General features: G+C 37.7%; 2 protein-coding genes across 2 annotated transcripts; one reads left to right on the top strand and one right to left on the bottom strand.

Annotated features, from left to right (window-relative positions):
* Positions 1 to 934: 934 nt before the first annotated feature.
* Positions 935 to 13,373, bottom strand: fkbp6 (FKBP prolyl isomerase 6). The gene is made up of 8 exons (XM_079607005.1): positions 13,146 to 13,373; positions 12,305 to 12,422; positions 11,656 to 11,745; positions 11,348 to 11,550; positions 11,152 to 11,271; positions 10,796 to 10,993; positions 2,445 to 2,554; positions 935 to 2,358 (listed from the first exon to the last, which is right to left on the bottom strand). Exons 1-8 carry the CDS (start codon positions 13,218 to 13,220, stop codon positions 2,280 to 2,282), a joined length of 993 nt encoding a protein of 330 aa, XP_079463131.1. The 5' UTR covers positions 13,221 to 13,373; the 3' UTR covers positions 935 to 2,279.
* Positions 13,374 to 14,595: 1,222 nt separating this feature from the next.
* LOC306996030 (uncharacterized protein) lies at positions 14,596 to 17,781 on the top strand. The gene is made up of 3 exons (XM_079608117.1): positions 14,596 to 14,756; positions 15,511 to 15,630; positions 16,330 to 17,781. Exons 1-3 carry the CDS (start codon positions 14,754 to 14,756, stop codon positions 16,525 to 16,527), a joined length of 321 nt encoding a protein of 106 aa, XP_079464243.1. The 5' UTR covers positions 14,596 to 14,753; the 3' UTR covers positions 16,528 to 17,781.
* The last annotated feature ends 1,773 nt before the right edge of the window (positions 17,782 to 19,554 follow it).

The raw sequence follows: 19,554 nt of genomic DNA, 5'->3' as shown, positions 1-19,554 counted from the left end.
GAGGGATGAGTTGATGATGTGTGTGTGAGTGCTGGTAGAAGTGTGGGAGAAATGGCTTGTAGAAGGTGTGAGGGGATGGGATCTAGAGGGCAGGTGGTAGGGTGACTGGAGAGGAGAAGTTTAGATACTTCTTCCTCGGTTAGTGGAGAGGAGGAGGAGAGAAGGTGTTTGGGAGTGGGAGGGGTTGGACTGGGTTCCTGTGTGTGTGGAGCTGAGAACTGACTGCTGATAGTTGTTGTTTTGTTGGTGAAGAAGTTGGCAAAATCATCAGCAGTTAAAGAGGAGGTGGGTGGTGGTGGAGGTGGACAGAGGAGAGAGTTGAATGTCTTGAAAAGAGTTCGTGTGTTAGCGGTGCTGTTGATCTTGTTGTGAAAGTAAGAAGATTTTGCAACTATGGAAGACTTTACAGTGGCCACAGCATGCACATGTCCACAATAATGTAGGGTGTCCCATTTGTCATTTTAGGTTTCACAAGGGTGCTCAAGAGCACATTCGGAGCAGACTTCTGCCAAGCCACAGGCTTCAACCTGACAAAGCGGCATCACTTAACAAAAATGAGGACTTGGAGGCAGTAATTTGGGACAGGTCCATTGCCTGTGCAAAAAGCCTGTTTCTCCTTTGATAGCCATAGATATATTCTGACCAAATTCTGTTTAAATGTAAAATTGTACAGACACTTTATGGAATGCCTCTTTTATAAGAGACACACCAAAAAAAGTAATTTTACTCGTATTACTCAGCTTAAAAATGTTTTATGTTGTTCTAAATCTGTATAACTTTCTTCTTTGGGAAACAAAAGTACATGCAATGAAAGTACAGTAAATGGGGTCCAAATGCATAAAGGTTTGGAATGACATGAAGTTGAGTAAATGATGATTATCCTTGACTTTTATAATTAAATTTTTATTTTACTTTTTGTGAACTATTTTTTTTTATATTGACAGGATGCTAGACATCTAGAGAACATTGTACATGTCGCTTTGGAAAAACAGCAGTAGGCTATAAACAAAGACCTCTGGTTTTGAAAAACGAACTTACTGCCAAGAGCTCACTTCAGGAGAAAACCCCTAAAACCTGGACATGGAGGTGTGGGTCAAGAAGAATAATAAACTTCACTTTGTACACACAATTACATTTTCACATCTGGTAAATGTCAGCAGAAGAGAAACACACACACACACACACACACAAAAGGAGGGACTGCACTGGACTAAAGTTACCAAAGGAGGAGAAACCAAACTAAGCAATGTCTTTATCTGTAGTCCAAGGTTTTACAGACCTTTTGCTTGTTTTAAGGTTAACTATGTTTGCATTGCACATCTAGGCACAGAAAAGGTGCATAACAGTTACATGAGTGGAACTTCACTCTACAAACTAGTGAAGCATTTGTTTTTTTGGTAGACACCACATGGTTTCATATTTTGTTATGAGGAAATTACATTAAGTGAGATATAAGTGTCCAAATACGTTTTTAGGGCTGTTGCAGGAATTTCTGTTAGCGTAGGAAGAAAAGACTAGGCAGTAAAAGATGACACAGCAATACGACAAGACTCAAATTACTTTATGAGAATAGATTTAATATATACAGTATATACTTAAATGTTTTGTTGATTGATAAGTAAACAAAATGTATTTGTAATTTAATCTTATACGATATTATTATTTCCATATAAATCTAAGGAAAATTCAAAAGATTGAGCAAGGTGGAACATCTTATTGTTTATATGTTAACTTCAAAACTTGCGACACAAATGTCACAGTGGTGATGACACTTAGTGACACTTAGGAATTAGTGTGAGTAAAAAGTAAAAATAAATAAATAAACAAAAATCAGGGAGAGACTTTGTATGGCCTACAAAAAAAAAAAAAAAAAATGAAGAGCATGACAAATAGGTTAAAAAATTAAAGACTCTATATAACTTCTGAAACTTCAAATAGTGCAACAAAACATCCTAATGATCCATATAGAGTTTTGAACATAACACTGAACATAATTCTGCAAAAGCTTGACTGTTTTTTGTTATAATAAAGCTTATCTTAAAGTAACATACAGAACATAATGCAGAGGCGAAAAATGTATATATTTTGCTGGCAAAAAAAAGCAAACAAACCGCAAAATAAAATCAAACAATAATCAATTAAAAGTATGACATTTGATGCCATGTTGGCCACTCAAACTACAATTTGTTTGGTTTATACTGCCCACTTGTGGTCAATCTGGAGGGTTTGAAAAATGGTGAAGACCTCAACCATGGACACTGCAAGTTGCGCACACAGCTTCAATTTTCTGTTCTCTTCAAACCTGAGAACATCTTGGTGCACATATCTCTCTCTTTGTCTAAATAGTCCTTGTAGCAGCTGTAAATGATCAGTTGATTAGTTTAGCTTTCACATTCACACATGCAAGAAGAAGACTTGACAAAAATATGAGAATGAATACTTACAGAGCAAGCTTTTTCAGCAAGGTGTTGATGTCAGGGTCAAATGGCTTTTTCGCCTGAGCAAGTGTAAGGTAATCTTGTGCTTTCTCATAGTCTTTCATATCCAAACAAGCCTCATAAAAAAAAGAAAGAAAGTTCTAAATATCATATCTATACTACCATGTGGCCTTAATTAGCAAACTGAACACAAATAAAAAGCCACAACTATGAAAACCTGATTGGAAGATTCTTCCAGAAGCAGAAGTATTTTTACTGGTCAAAAGTTCAAATCATCATATAACTAATCAGCATATTGCTATGATTTTCGAAGGGTCATATGAGACTACTGGGTAATGACTGCTGAAAATTCCACCTTTTCATCACATGAATAAATTACATTTAAAATGATTAACAGTTCATTTAAATTATAATAACATTTTACAATATTACTGCTTTTACTGTATTATTGTTCAAATAAATGCAGCCTTGGTGAGTATAAGAGAAATAGGCAGTGGGCCAAGTCTGTTTTTCTCCTTTAGTTTTCGATTTGATAGATCTCCTCCAGGGAACTGGTTAATTTTTTATAACTGGCTTTATCAATTGTTGTTGAGCACATTACTGCTTGTTTCCAACGTCAATTGTTGCACATTAAAAATATAACGTAGATATAATCTCGCTAGCTAACCACAAAATGTTAGCCGGAGTAAGAACCAATCAAAGCTCGTGTTGTTACCTTGTCAACTTGAGTTGACCAATCACGTCATTATTTGAACCGGTGCCCGAAGACCCGGATGTGAACTGAACTCGCGGGCGCGGCGGCCGGTCAGTGGCGACTCTGGCGAGTCCTCCGTTTTTTGGCTACAGTGTATGGCTGCACCACACATCGTGGAAACGGTAGGTAACTGATTAGCACTAGCATTATCCGAAACATTGTAAAAAGTCTGAATGCATTGGTATTGGCATATGTTCGCCGAATGCTACACACGTGGGTAATGCTAAGCTATTTGTCGTTTTAAATGTAGTATACGGCAAGTTGGCTAGTGTTGGCACCTGAAGTAACTTTGTATGGTAGGATCAGCTTTTTTTTCTGTGGATACCACAAGCTAATTATTTATTTAACTGTGTGTTGTAAAGAGTTTATCAAGGGCTTATTTGCATTTGTCTTAAAATGTTGATTATGACGCTGAAGTTTTTTTTTTTCGTCCAGAAGAAGAAAGTTTTAAAGTTTTTTTCCATCGTTCAGCCCCTTCCGTGTAACTAGCTAACAGTTATATGAATTTATCTTATTTGAAGTGAAGCTTATGTACTGCGAGAGTATTTCCCAAACATCTCCAGGAGTAAGTTACAGGATACACGTTGTCCTGCCTGTTTTAGACAACTCCCTGCTCCAACACAGATGATTTAAACAGCTTCCATAGTTCATAATGAGTTGACAGTTTGAATCCGCTATGTTGGGGCTGGGAGATTTCTAAAACACACACGGTTATATAGTTAGCTTACGTTATCTCCTGATTCCTGTCTAATCGCACATTGTATTTTGTATATTTTGCATGCGTTTCCTCTCCTGATGGTGAAGCCGGCATCTGTAGGGCAGAAGGCAGACGCTCTTGGAACACCTCACTTGGGTGAAGTAGGCAACGTATTAACGGTATCTCCATGAGGCAACGTCCAGGTTGGATTTATTTTGTATAGTTGGCTAATGTTATAGTAAGGCAAACATTAGATAAGGGGTTTTCAAAGTCTGAGACTGCGTGCCTTCAAACAAAGCATGGGAAACGACGTGCCCCCCACCACATTTTTAGTTTACTTGGTAAGTTTCGCTCAATTCCTGGATGCCTTTGGGATCATAATTATATATTTTTTATCCCATAGGCACTCAACATTTGAGCCAAAATAGCCTAATATTGCTGAACATAACTTCTTACTGCACCAAACAGTTATAAACAAAGGTCTGTCCTAAGGCATTTATTAGTTTCAGCCTGATGAGGGGAAAACAGTTCCCAAAAACTACTGTATCTGAACTCTCACACATGTGGGCTATTCTGTGTGATCTCCTTTTGATAACTAATGCAAGTAATGAAATAGTTTCACTTCCATTGATCCTCCCCTGACACTGTTTGGAGCCCCCCTAGGGAGGCCCGCCACACACTTTGAAAACCCCTGAGTTAGATTATCAACGGCTAACTAGGGCTATTTAGTGAATTTACAACACCAGACAAAAACGAACTTGAACCAGATTAACTTTTATTAGTGTCATGTTATTTAAAGATGTACTCAGGCCATGGCTGCACGCTCACAATGTTGTGTGTTTCATCCTTAGACAGCGTTGGTGCAGTTCCTACATATGGCGCTTTTCCACTGCATGGTACGGCACGGCACGCTTTGGTGCTTTTCCACTGCATGGTACGGCTCGGTACGGCACAGCACGCTTTGGCGCATTTCCACTGCATGGTACGGTACGGCTCGGTACGACACAGCACGCTTTGGCGCATTTCCACTGCATGGTACGATACGGCTCGCTTTAAATGGTACCACCTCTGTTGAGGTTCCAAGCGTACCGTACCGATACTAAATGTGACGTGAAAACACTGCAGATCACTGATTGGTCAGACAGAATAGTCACTTCAGCGTCATTGAATTTGCGACACGAGACACTAAACCCGCTAGATGTAAATAGCCAGACAACAGCCAACGCGGTAGCACCTGTTTTTAGAGTATTTACTTGACAAAAGAGGTAAAAAAAAAAATCAAACAAGAAATGGCTGAATCGTGGTCAGTGGACGAGGTGCAGACGTTCCTCTCGTTGGTTGCCGAGGAGTGGATCCAGCGAGAGCTGGATGGGGCAACACGGAAGGAAAAAGTGTTCCAAGAAGTAGCACAGCTCTTAGCCGCACACGGCTACCACCGGACCTACAAACTTAAAAATTGTAAAAAAACTAAAAAGTGACTACCGAGCCAGTAGAGGCGGCAACTATTAACGATCAGTCCCACCCACTTTGAAGCGGTACTAACTGCAGTGGAAAAGCAACCGAGCTAAAGCGAACCGAACCGTACCGAGTCGAGTCGTACCACGCACTGGAAAAGTGAAGCGAGCCGAACCGTTCCGAGCTGAACCAAGCCGTACCATGCAGTGGAAAAGCACCAATAGACACATGTCTGTGCATGGTAGCTGGTGCTTTCTACATGTGCAGTTCCCCCCCACACATTGTAATGCTTTGCACTGGCAATGCACAAGCTCCAAGACACTTTTTGGTGCTGGTGGAAATGTCATCCAATGAACTGCATAGAATTCCCCCTCGATCCTCCATCCATGCTGCATTGGGGGAGGTATGTCTGGCAGGCTTTGCAAACTTCTCCTGTAGAACAGAGGAATAGAAAATATTTTGGTATATATTCCAGTATGAATAGGATGAATTGTCAGGTAGACAAATATGACAAAGAATGTGTTTATCAAAGGTGGTTACTTTTAATCTAGTAATCTCACTGTTTAGATTTGTAAGAATACCATGTAATGTCTTTGTTTCAAATAAAACATTCCTTTAAAAAAATGACTTTTGTGTTCAATTCATTGTCAACCTTACACTATTCACTGTAATCTTATATTGAATATGCTTTTTGCCCTTGTTAAATCTCCAGCTTTTCAATAAAATGTTTAAGATAAAGTGTTCAAAAATATACATGAATAAAAAATCACTTTGTGTAGTTAAGATTCACTGGTAGTGTGAGGTTTATTTAACATACTTTCTTAAACTAACTACAATACACACATACATAGCCAAAGTTACATGATCAATACACAATTATTTTAATAGAAAATTTGCAGAATTTATGGATTTGATACATACCTTCAGTATCTTTGGCTGCCATTTCTCTCCTCCTACATGCTCTTGCAATGTGATCTTTATTGGTGAAGAGCATGTAGCATTCCCTATGGAAGCCCACATTAACTGGCACATCTTGGGCTCTCCAGGTTTCTGTTAAATTGAATGTTGCTATGGCTTTTTCAGCTATTAAACTCTCAGCAGTGTTGAGGTTAACCCATTTCTGGGCACACTGAACAAATGATGCCCAACTTGTTTGAGAAAATAAGGTTATTGGGCTTTTTGCCCTAGAAGCAACGTATACAGCACTTCATATTGTCGCACACCGGCTGTCAATCGCGTCCCGCTTTGTTGTTGTGCGGTCTATGTAAATTTCTATGTATGTCACGGGTGATCAATAACCTTAGAGGTCTTCTGACGGTAAGTGCACAATGTATAGTATAGCTCGTGCAGACAAAAAGTATATAAAGACTATTTAAATCGCAGGATTTCGTTATAAAGAGAGCAAAGTTACTGTATCAAATATGTTGGTTGTCAAGGAGACGGGTGATTTGTTTACGTTTTCTGGCGCTACGATTTAGTAGTTCTACAAATTTGCCCGTTTAAAAATGTAAGCGTTTAAATCGATATCTTCATAAAATGTGCACACATCAACGTTGGAAACAATGATTACACTACTTATAATAATTTTTACATGCCATCTGTAAACAAATCACTTAGTTCCTTGGCAGGGATCTGTGAAATTCACAATTTCGGGGTCCGGCCCACGGCCTAAAAGAACTGTGTATGGAAGGATTTGATAGTTTGCAGCAATGTCTTTTAATGATGCAATGGAAGGCCATTTTCACACCTGGCTCATTTGGAGCATTTGTTCCCTTTGATTTTGGTTCACTCGACATTGCGTCAGAAGCTGACATACTGAAGCCTAATTGAATAACGCTGCTGCACATTCAACAGCCAATGGCGTTCAAGCGTGCAAAACAGGGACGAGCCTGCTCCCTATAAAGCGGCACTGAGCAAGATTGCCTCAGAATTGTTCTTCTTCACGAGAAGACTTCAAGAAGCTTTATCGTGATTCATTACATTCAGCAGTCAACTATTTTTTCACCAGTCCCCTTTGCATTCCGGCAAAGACATGGAAAAAACTACCAAACCCTGCACCGCCTGTTCGGGACCCATTGAACGATAAGTGCGTCAGTACTTTGTCAACAGCAGTGTCTGACACAGAGGACTGGTCTCACAGCCCTACTGAGAAGACCTACTCTATCTGGCATGACCCTCGCTAGTGCCCACATCTCCACCTCACCCATTTAAAAAAAAAAAAAAAAAAAAACTAAAGCCCCTATTGCATTATGCAGGGGACTGGCTAGTGCTTCCGAGCATCTCAGAGTGGGATAAGAAAAGAGAAACAAACGGTTACACGCTTCAGTCTGCTCGCAGACCGGCACGCTTAAATGGTGTTGTAATGTCTGTGGTTCAACCCCAAGATGAGCCAGTCTTAAGAGCGGAGATTCACAAACTCCTCGCGGAGCGAGCTGTGGAGATCGCTGAACTGCGGGCACGACATGCTGTCGAGGGATGGAGTAGTCCAAGGAAAATGGAGACTGCATCCTCTGACAGTGAATATGATTTGGAATTTTCTAAAACCAGCGGAGGTGGATCTGTTGGCATAAACAGAACTGCCCACTAGATCTGCACGCTTCTGGATAAACTGAGAATCACAATTTTTTTGTTTCAAACTTTCACATCGGGTAGTTCTAGGAACTTAGTTCTAGGAACTAGCCACCAGGGTGGTTCCCCGAGAACTAATGGTTTCCCTAGGAACGTTTTCCTGATTGCATTCGCACCGTCAGTAGGAACTCTGAAGTTACGTAAGCCGCGCTTGGTGTTGTGACTTATTTTAACGGCGTGGCAGATTGTTGCGTTGGATTTTCTCCTCTCCTCAAAACAATTCAATCAAGGCTTTTAAGTCCAAAGGCTTAAACATTTAGAAAAATATTAATAAAATAAATGTTTACGTCACATTTATTTGGAAAGAGTTTTCTATTAATTTTCCATTAAATTATGCAATCTGAGGAGGTTTGAGTGATCTCTCCCGTCTCACTATATTGTTATCCTTTCAGCCAGAGCAACAGAGGGAGCTCACGGACAGAAAACAAGAGTTAACCAGAGTATATGTCATTTGACATATGTGACCCTGGACACAAAACCAGTCACATGGGTCAAATTTTTGAAATTGAGAATTATACATCATCTGAAATCTGATTAAATAATCTTTCCATTGATGTATGGTTTGTTAGGATAGGGCAATATTTGGCCGAGATACAATATTTCATTATCAGGAATCTGAGGGTGCAAAAAAAAAATCGAAACATTGAGAAAATCCCCTTTAAAGTTGTCCATTTATGTTCATGATTGTGCTGCATTCACTCAGAAAAATAAATGTTTTATATATTTACGGTAGGAAATTTACAAAATATCTTCATGGAACTTGATCTTTACTTAATATCCTAATGATTTTTGGCATAAAAGAAAAAGGTAATTTTGACCCATACAATGTATTGTTGGCTATTGCCACACATATACTCGTGCGACATGTGACTGGTTTTGTGATCCAGGATCACATTTCCGGATACATCAGTCCGGTATCAATAAAGGAAACAGGGAAGAGAAAGAAGAAACATCATATATCATTATAATTGTGTATTTTTGATTCATAAGTTCTTCAAGCAGTTTCTGGTATTTTCAATACACATATGTGTATTTAAAATGTCTTAAATGTTGAGGTTAGCTGGTAGCCTGGCATGAGAAAATGGGAAATGAGGTAAACGCCGCCTTTGTTCATAACCACTCCTCAAGCCCCAGTTGGCCGGCTTTGGACCAAGGTATTCCGTGTGCCAAAAACCCCTGGCCATTGGCCCTGGGGAGGCCCAATCAAGCTCCGGAAGTGACAGTGGAAGCACGACTGAAACGTTAAATAACATGATTTTATAGTTCATATCGTCAGTCGGGTGTTTGGAATTTCCTTTTGTGAGCTGATGTGGCTTCTCATAGAATGAGGCAGATAATATATTATTTTATAGTATTCTATTCAATAATAAAGGCTATGCATTAGCATTATGCAATATTGAATAATGCAATATTTAGTACCGGTATACCGTGCAACCCTAGTTTCGGCATACATTAACACTACAATTGTGCTCCGAGTTGCACCAAAATAACCGGAACGAGGTAGTCTCCGGATGAAAATAACACCAATTGACTTTCAAGCAGTTCGGTTCTGATGTGAAAGAAATCTGACCTGATGGACCAGCGAACCATGCTGTAGCATAATTCATAATAGGGATGTTAACCGATGACCGTTTGACCGATGGTTGACTGCATCAATGTTAACCGATCAAAGTTGTCGGTAAAAAAAAAAAAAAAAAGTGATCTCTAAATTAGGCTATTATAGACAGTGGACTAAACGCTACTACAGTTAGCCATCTCATTCCAAGATCTTTTTGTGTGAAGTGAGCAAATCCCTCACACTCAATTTTTCATAACTCGCCTGTTTGTACTTAATAAACCAATAAAAACATTTAGCGCGAGGTCACAGCGTTTGGGTTTGCGCGCTCACAAGGTTTGCGAAAAGTAAAGGCTACACTAAACACTCGAGGTTAGAGCCAGGGCAGACGACAGGAGGAAGCGTGCAAAGAAAAGTAGTGTGTGGGACCATTTCACCAAAAAGAATGACACAGATGTAAGTTGCAACTTGTGTGATACAGTGCTTAAATATGGAAATACATTACATCTACATTTCAGTGGTAACAGATAAGGTGATGATCATCATCTTTCTTTATTGTTAGCACTACCTCAAACTAAAGCGGCGTCTCTTCGGTTTGGAGCTGTCATTTTCTTAAATGAGCCGCGGCAATGTTTCAAATGAGCTTCTAACGCTAGACAAACGCCTTTATTTCTAAACCATTTCGAAACTAAGGAGCCATTTGTCCTCCGATTACATACAAGCTCCTCGGTGTGTGTGTGTGAGGGGGAGGCAGAGCGGCAGAGAGATGCGACAGGCTAATGAGGCTCGGTGGTCGGTCAAGAAATGTTTTAGTTTTCGTCATCCCTAATTCATAATGGAAAATGCATTACAAAAAAAAGGAGCACTTTCTGCAAGAACGCTGTGCTGACAAAGCATTGATTCTCACTCTAATTGATATGATCTTTTTGAGATATTGATGCATAAACACATTTTAGTATGCTTTGAAACGTGACCTTGTGAAAGTGAACCGGACCATGATGGAGAAAATGCAACACTGTAAAAATTTAAGTCCCTGTTTCAGAACAAAAACAAATGATCTACAAGTCTGAAAACACCCTTAATTTTGGTGCTAATATTAATATTTGTGATCAGCTAATTAATTTATCAGCATATCACGTGATTTGACAAATATTTGAACTTGATTGATAGCCCTAGATTTTACAGAGCGATATGCTTTTTGCTAAAAAAAAATTATGATCAGATTTTCAACAAAGGAGGTAAAAATGTAAAAAAAAAAAATGCCCAACCTGTCCGCAGCGGAAGAGAGCTTTAGTGTTCTGGGGGTTGATGTCCAGTGCTTTCTGACCAAAGCAAAGGGCCTTCTGGGGTTTTTCCAGTTTAAGGTACGTGAGTGAGAGGTTGAGCAGGAAAAGCAACTTTATCTCTTCAAGACGCTGCTTCTCTTCATCATCCATCGGCTCACGATTCTGCAAAAGTGTCATGGCCTATACCATGGGACAACAGTATGTTACACTGAAAACAAAATCTCAGTCTATAGTTAGAATAAACTACTAATTTTCAGAGCACATTTTCCTTCTATCCATTTACAAACTCTCATACTTCCAAAACAAACAAGACACTTATAAGCAGAATAGCAGAATACCTGCTTGTATCTCTCTCGAGCATCTTCGTAGCGCTTCTTATTGTAGCAGAGGTTGCCAAAGCTCCGCTGTGTTTCCAGCACTTTCAGCAAGGTGGACAGAGGAACAGTGTTCTGCTCTTCCTGGAGAATGTTGAAATTACAATCTTAGATACCACAAAACAAAATAAAAGAGAAAGCTGAATGCATTTAATCGTACCAAGGTCAAATCCATGAAATCATCCACTTGTGCCGAGTCCAGAAAATCAAGGACGTGCACCTCATAGAGGACTGTGGCTAATGGAGGTATGTGTGGGGGGCACCCAAGGTCCCCATAGGCATATTTGGGCTTGAAGAGAAAACGAGAGAACTCGCCTTTCTTCATAGTAAGAATGCCGAGCTCTAGGCCATACAAAGTAACATCTACGGAGAAAGAGGTTTGAGTGTCTAGCACTGGACAAACAAGACAATATAACAGAGAATCACAATGATTATCATTCTAATTGGAGAATTCTATTTCCGTCCTACCTCTACCAAGCTTCATCATTCGTGGATATCTGAGGTGGTTGGTGGTCTCAAATGGTGCGTCAGAGTACTCAATGAAACCAGAGAAGTGAACTGTGGATGAAAAGAGTTATTGTCGAGAAGCTAATGAGAAGCTAGAAAAAAAAGGGAAATGTGTGACATAAAAGTATAACACAACCAATCAAGTTTTTTTTTTTTTTTTTTTAAAGAAATTAATACTTTCATTCAGTAAGGATGCATTAAATTGATCAAAAATGACAGATAAGACATAATATCTACTACCTAAAATATTAAGCACCAAATCTGTTTTCAACTTTTATAATAATAAGAAATGTTTCTTGAGCACCAAATCAGCATATTAGAATGATTTCTGAAGGATCATGTGACATTAAAGAAGAGTAATGGCTGCTAAATAATCAGAAATGTACAATATATTACAGAAAATAATGTAAGAATTATTTTATATGATCAAATAAATGTAGCTTTGGTGAGCATAATGACTTCTTTCAAAAACATTAAACCATCTCACGACCTCATGTTTTGAAGAGTGGTGTATGATACAAATCATTCATCTCTGCACACTACTGGACCATCATAAGCGAGAAACTGGAACTATGACTCCATTAAAACCATGTTCAGTTCAGCCATTTACTTGATACGGATGCATGCATTGGTACGGGTGGGCCTTCCCCTGCATGGACAACCTCTTTGAGAATTCCTCCATCCCCTAATATGTCTTGCATTTGCCATGCCAGACGCTGAAAAGGAGTCTAAGACACACAAAAAAATGTATTAACATTATTACAAAATGTATTGCAATTATTTAATTCATGTTAAAACTAAGTTATCCGAGTTGAGCAACAATTTGTACAATTTATAAAACAGTTAATTTTAGATAAGCTGCCATATTTTGCTAAATGGCAAAAAAAAAATGTAACGGCATTTCATTTAACATGAACTCCCACTACCAAATAAACACCAAGAAGTGCAACAGGGATTTGGAACCACGTTTTTTGGATCAGGTTAAAACCTTGGTACTCTTTGAAGCATCTTGGAGTAGCACATTTATGTAACATGGCCTTGTGAATATGCTTGTTCATTGTGGTAGGCCTATATCAGCACCATGAAACTATGTCTAATATCGTCATTATACCATGATGGTACCGCAATACTACATTGTACCTTGTACCACAACACTTTTTGTGTATGTCTGACCGTGTCAACGTGTAAGGTCAACTCAACTCCAAGCCTGGTCACCATCATCATCATCATCATCCTCACACGTGGATGTTAAAAAGCTCTTGACTTTGTTTAATATTTGTGTGCATGCTACAATGTGTAATTTGTGCAATTTTAGCCTTGTAGAGAACTTATGTTAATATACATCTAATTTTAAGCACATATAAAGAGAAGTGAATTGCTTGCTAGCGTTTTTTGTTGTAAAAATAAATAAATGCATTAGAAAATTCGCTTATTTACAGTTGTGCAATTACCTCGATTCCAAACTGACGGCGCTCATCTGGAGCCATAAACTGTAATATTCTCGACGTCCTGCCGTTTGTTGACATTGTGCATTTGTTTTACACTTTTGAGCGGTAATTCTGCAGGTGTGATTGAATCTGTCACTGCTAGTGCGCGTGACACTTACGCCAACTAGCGGCCGTCATGTTCACATACATACCGGTATTATAATCTATGCTGTTGTTAAATGAAGAAATAAGAAATAAGAGGAGCCTATTCATGTGGAAGTTGAAAAAGGAAAGGCTATGACAACTGAAGGAGGCAGCAATGAGGGAAGTAATCATTAAAATGTAAGTTCTTTGAGAATATGTGCACTGTTTATTACATGGTGTACTTTCATTCAAATGTAATCATGTATACTGCCGCTCAAACGTCTGGAAGATATTGAAAAATGTAATGTAATCCTTTGATGCAAAGCTGCATTTTCAGCATCATTACTCCAGTCTTCAGTGTCACATCCTTCAGAAATAATTATGCTTGTTGCTCAAGAAACATTGATTTGATCTGTGTTGTTGTGCTGCATGCTTTATATTTTGTATACAGTTAAAAAGTTTCAAACTTTTTTTTTTTTTTTTTTTTTTTTTTACTTTATATTGAACTTTGTGGTCATATAATAAATGGCAATATTCCAAGACATGACATAGCCTATTATGGACCCTTTTCACATTTCTGGAGTTCTCAGAAGCGGAAGTCTTCATAGTTGGGTAAATTTCTAGTAAATGAAAACTACAACAAAAATGATTTTTGTGTTCACATGTGACCAGTAGTATAAAGACAGAATGAAACAGAAAATTTAGAACTTGTTTTTGTTCTAAACTCTATTATGCTGCAACATTCTTCCTCTTCAAAAATAGTGGTTTGATCATTCTGATAAGATTTTTTGTCCACATTGTTTGAACAGAGGCGAGTTTCATATTTATTTATGTTTTATACAAAATATGATGGATGGTTATGGAGGAAAAATCACTGTTACATTTTTTTAACATTTTGTTTCTTGATACAAACATTTTCTGTGAAAGACGTGTTGGGGTGCAATGGTATTTTCAAATCAAGACCATTATTATTTCCACTGATCTTAAACCTCAAAATAATTTGAATATGATATATAACCGAATGATCACGGCACAAGACATGTTTCGACGAGAAAGATCTTTCAATTCAAAGTAGGAAATAGTTTTTACTGGGGCAACTAGCTCGGCAAAGGTAATATTACCTAACTATTTCAAAGACTAATGTATAACTATATCTACACCTGAGGTGAGAACATTTGAATTCTTGAAAATCCAACAGGAACCTTTTCAAATGAAATGCTGGCACAAATGGCAATGTTTCCTAAAAATAACCTGATTATTTATGGCCTGTCTGTTTCAGTGAAACACCAGTGATTATTTGAAGTGGATATATTAAAACAAATAAAGGAGGAAGTGCTTTAAAGTGGAGTGAGGAGGAGCCTTGATCCTCACACCTTCTTGACGTGCCATATACGGACTTTGCTCTTACTTCACCTGAGTTGTCACTCACTCTTTCAGCGTCTTCGGGATCACGCGCAAACACAGGCTCCAGCACGATATTGCTGCAGTATGGTGAGTTTATGCATGCAAATATAAGAAAAATATTCAGCGTACAGTTGTCTTTGTTCCAAGCTATAACCTATTTGTCTAACATTCCAGTAAACGGTAGAACTTTTTAAAAGGTTACTATGTCATGTTATGCAACAAAATATATATAATGCACTTTATCTTGATACAATCAATGGCTGTATTTTCACTTTTGTTCATACGTAGGCCAAACAGTAGCTTATCAGACAGTTATGCAGTAAGGTCATGCACTTATCATTTGACAGGGAAGATTATTGTAAGACTGCCAATATAAGCACCATTTATGGAAATACTGTGTCAGTGGCCCTAAAATGACATTTAAGCCACACTTGAAATGTATGAACATCAGTGCTATAAATACAAAATATAAAAACAAACGTCATTTCATCAAGACACAAGCACAGTTTACAAACAAAACATTACACAAAAAAAGGTTTTGTTAGTTTAAATGATCAAATAATATGTACTGTATATGTACATAATATGTACGATCATGCTTATAGTTAATGTCATTAACTACACCTGGTTATGGTAAATCCCAAACTATTCCTGTATTCCTAATCATGTTTTTTGTTTTGCATTATTCAACTTAATTCTGTCATAAATAATGCATGATAACTGATTTCAAATAGGTTTTTATGTGTTTAAAGCGAATGAGAAGCAGAGTACTTTCATGCAGAATGTTGTATTCATGGCGAAGCATGTCATCCTAAATATTGTCAATATCTGCACGTTTTAGGATAAAATCGAGACTGCTAAGAGCGAGGAAGAGGAGGTGAAAGTCACTATGCTGGAAAATGCGAATGGAGAAGGAAACCTCAAGAATGTCAATCAAAAAGCTGAAAAGCCTCAGTCCACCGTGAGTCTCCTTAGTGTAGTACATCAAGATTTATGTCAAATCTAGAATTAATACATCATGTTATATTTATTACAATTACATGAATGTTTTTTATTTATTTAAACCTGCTAAAAGAGCTGAAGGTTTGTGCCGAATCTCAAGAGTGTAACTCTAAACAGCTGAACAGTCTTTGTGTTTATTGATGTGACATTATTACTGGTATACTAAACATATAAACATTATTACTGGTATACTGAACATATAAACATTATTACTCACAGTTTTCTGTGAAACTTAAAGGATAACTTGGTAACACTTTACAATAAGGTTCATTAGTTAACAGTAGTTCATGTTTTAACTAACATGAACTTACAATGAGCAATACGTTTGATACTGTATTTATTCATCTTTTTTAATTGTTAGTTAATAAAAAATACAGCTGTTCATTGTTTGTTCATGTTAGTTCACAGTGCATTAACTAATGTTAACAAATACAACCTTTGGTTTTATGAATGTATTAGTAAATGTTCAAATTAATATTAACTTAGATTAATGCATGCTGAAGAAGAATTGTTCATTCTTAGTTCATGTTAACTTAGGTAGTTAACTAATGTTAACTCATGAACCTTAAAGTGTTACCGATTAGTTTACACACTTCACACACTATATGTTAAAGGTTCATAATCTTCATATCCAGTTCTATTTTCATTTCAATTTCAGAAAAAGATTAGTAAGGAATCTGCAGCAAAGCAGAAAGGGAACCAGAAGATGGAGTATCTGCGGGCTAATAAAGGACTCGTGGCCACTGTACTGATTTCAGCTGTTGCTATATTCACTGTTGTGGTTGTCATGCTTGTCACTAGAGAAACCGAAGGGCACAGTCACTCAGAAGTGTACAACGCCACAGAAATTCCATAGCACCACTGCAGAAGACTGCTGGGACAAATCTGTTTGTTTGTTTGTTTAGACTGTTTTCAGATAATGAATTATCATGTTTTACATTATAGAGTGCCATCTGATCTAACATGACATTACATTTTCTGTTTTAAACATACTTAAAGGAATAGTTCGCTTCAAAATTAAAATTCTGTCACCCTCAAGTTGTTTTTAAACCTGTATGAATTTCTTTCTTCTGCTGAACACAATGGAAGATATTTTGAAGAATGTCGGTAACTAGACAGTTGATGGACCCCATTGACTTCCATAGAATTGTTTTTACTACAATGGAAGTCAATGGGGTCCTGTCTGGTTACTGACATTCTTCAAAATATCTTCCTTTGTGTTCAGCAGAAGAAAGAAATTCATACAGGTTTGAAGCAACTTGAGGGTGAGTATATGATGACAGAATTATAATTTTGAAGTGAACTCCTTAAATTATAAGAAATTATTTCAATGTTCTCTTGCAAATGTGGTTTGAGTTAGCCTATTTGCGAACGATCGCAAAGTTTCTCGGGGAACGTAAAACTTTTGCAATGAGAATGTAAAATCTTTTTTCTCCCATCTCATATTTTTCCATCACCATGTCGCTTAGGAGCTCTGTAATTTTAAGATTGTTTGTATTAAGACTCCGGTTGTGAGTGAAAAATCAGGTTGTGGGTACGTTTTTTCACTAAGCTCATTAGATTTACTTTGTCATATAAACATGACTTGGCAGGTAAGGTTATCAAGAAAAACACATTCCCCATGAAAATTGTGCTGCTGATAGTTTGGTATGTAAACACAAGGAGATGTGATTGAAAGTAAGGGCATTTTCTGAGGTCAAGTGCACATTTCCTTTTTATTAGCAGAGTGGAAGGAGCACAAACACATTTTGTATTTGCTATGATTACAACGGACTCATCTTAAAGACAGGCTTTGTTTGAGGCCAAAGATTTTATATAACTTATCAGCATTAACAATGTTTCTTGTTCACAACCACATTTTTTTTATGTTGGAAACCATCATGCTGTTATAATCATGGTTTGAAAACTGTATTTAATTTCAGATGAATGTGAAAATAAATGCAGAAATCTATTATTTGCTGTTATGACTGAAACTTCAGTGCTTCATGTTCTTCTCATGAGTTTCTTTGACAGCAAAGAAACTCAGTTCACAGTTCATTCCATTTACTTGAATGAATGTCACAAGGAGTCAGGCAGCCCAGTTTAGTTGCTCCATAAAGAACAAAAATGTTTCCTCTAGTTCCTCTATCGTGCAACATTGACATATTCAATGAATATTAGTCTTACAATTCATTCAGTATTTTTTTCCTTTTTGCTTTTGTGACCGTATATTGTTCAGATAAAGGCTAAATTTCACGATTTTAATATTTAATAGTATTTTCATAGTCTACTGGCATATTATGTAAATAAACTTTAATATTAGTGGTCAAAATATAAATACAAAATCATGCAATATGACATTTACAAGAATCGCCCTGCTCTGAAATGATTTTAACTTTGTGTTGAGGAAGATATTCAATACAAATATTCAACTCTATTTTTATCCCCTTTCCGAGAAAGCAGAACAAAGGAGACTAATAAGGGGTTGTTCAGAATACAATTTTGTATTCCACTGCTGATTTTTCACTGTTTTATATGTAAACATGCTATATGTAAACATCAAAATTTAAGAAAATGCACTACTTAAAACGCCATTGCTGTCTCTTTTTGGCAGAATATGGGAAGTTTGATTTAGAGTGGTCACAATGAATCACAATGAAACACAAGTTGCATGGTGATGTTCCAGAGCGGTGTCTTTGAAAATCTGGTGAGAAATATAATAATAAACGCATCTCTACCACAGTGAAGCATTGAGGAAGACGTGTCATTGTGTGGGGAGTCTTTTTAGCTGCTGGTATTGATGAGCTTCTTCACTGTGAAAAGTCATTTAATGCTTTGGAGTAAAGGACAATATTGCAGAATGGCTTGCTTCCCACAATTGAAAGGTTGTTATACAGAGGAAAGCTCCTGCCCAAATACCAAAGACAACCAAGAAGTGGCTTGAGAACAAGTCCATTAGGCTCATGTTTTGGCCTTATTCAAAGTCCAGATTTAAACCATAATAGAGAATATTTGGTCTCACATTAAACTCAAACAAACTGGGAGACATGTGTGTGTCCATCCCCATGAGTATGTGTGTGTGTGACACTGTACATGCGAAGCGCATGGATAAACAGCAGAGGGCACCATCCAATCTATGAAGGTGTTACTTTTACATAGTTACAGTTTTTAAATGGTTAAAAAACATCTTGATAATTTTTGGTCTGATTTAAAATTAAACTCTCAATTTAGAGTTTAAAATTAAACTTGTTTAATTAATACTAATATATTGATGTATACGTGTATTAGTATTAATATTAGTATTAATTAAACAAGTATATATATATCATATTTTAGGAGGCAGCAAGTAAAAAGTCAGTTCTGGAATTTCATGTGTTGGAGACAGGAATGGACCTGAGCGAAAAGCGAAAAGACCTGAACTGACAAAACTGCAAGGTTTGTGGGGTGTTTCCAGTATGCAGTGGTTATACCAAAAGTAACACAAAGGACAACCGGTGAACCGACATCAGGGTCATGGGTGCCTAAAGCTCACTGATGCATATGGGGAGCGAAGGCTTTAGTCGGTCCGATCACACAGAAGAGCTACCGTAGCTGAGATTGCTGAATAACTTGATAGAAAGGTGTCAGAACACACAGTTTATCACAGTTTGCTGCGTAGTCACGGTCAGAGTGCCCATGATAACTCCTGTCCACTACCGTAAGTAAGCACCAGTGGGCACGTGAGCGTCAGAACTGGACCATGGAGCAGTGGAAGATCGTCTGATTACCGTAATCACGTTTCTTTTAGATCAGGTGGATGGTCGGGTGTGTGTCTGTTACCTAGGGCAGAGATGGCAGCAATGTATGCACTATGGTTAGAAGGCAGGCCTGTGGAGGCAATGATCTGCTTGAAAACCTTGGGACT

Source organism: Phoxinus phoxinus (genome assembly GCF_949152265.1).
Source record: "Phoxinus phoxinus genome assembly, chromosome: 3".
In the NCBI taxonomy this organism is placed as follows: domain Eukaryota; kingdom Metazoa; phylum Chordata; class Actinopteri; order Cypriniformes; family Leuciscidae; genus Phoxinus; species Phoxinus phoxinus.
This window is presented reverse-complemented; position numbering and strand designations above follow the sequence as displayed.

Coding starts and splice junctions, on each gene's coding strand:
- LOC306996030 (XM_079608117.1), top strand. Junction 15,631..16,329: donor CTGAAAAGCCTCAGTCCACC/GTGAGTCTCCTT, acceptor TTTCAATTTCAG/AAAAAGATTAGTAAGGAATC.
- fkbp6 (XM_079607005.1), bottom strand. CDS start 13,220: ATGTCAACAAACGGCAGGACGTCGAGAATATTACAGTTTATGGCTCCA. Junction 11,551..11,655: donor AATGATGAAGCTTGGTAGAG/GTAGGACGGAAA, acceptor CTTTCTCCGTAG/ATGTTACTTTGTATGGCCTA. Junction 10,994..11,151: donor CTCGAGAGAGATACAAGCAG/GTATTCTGCTAT, acceptor CCCATGGTATAG/GCCATGACACTTTTGCAGAA.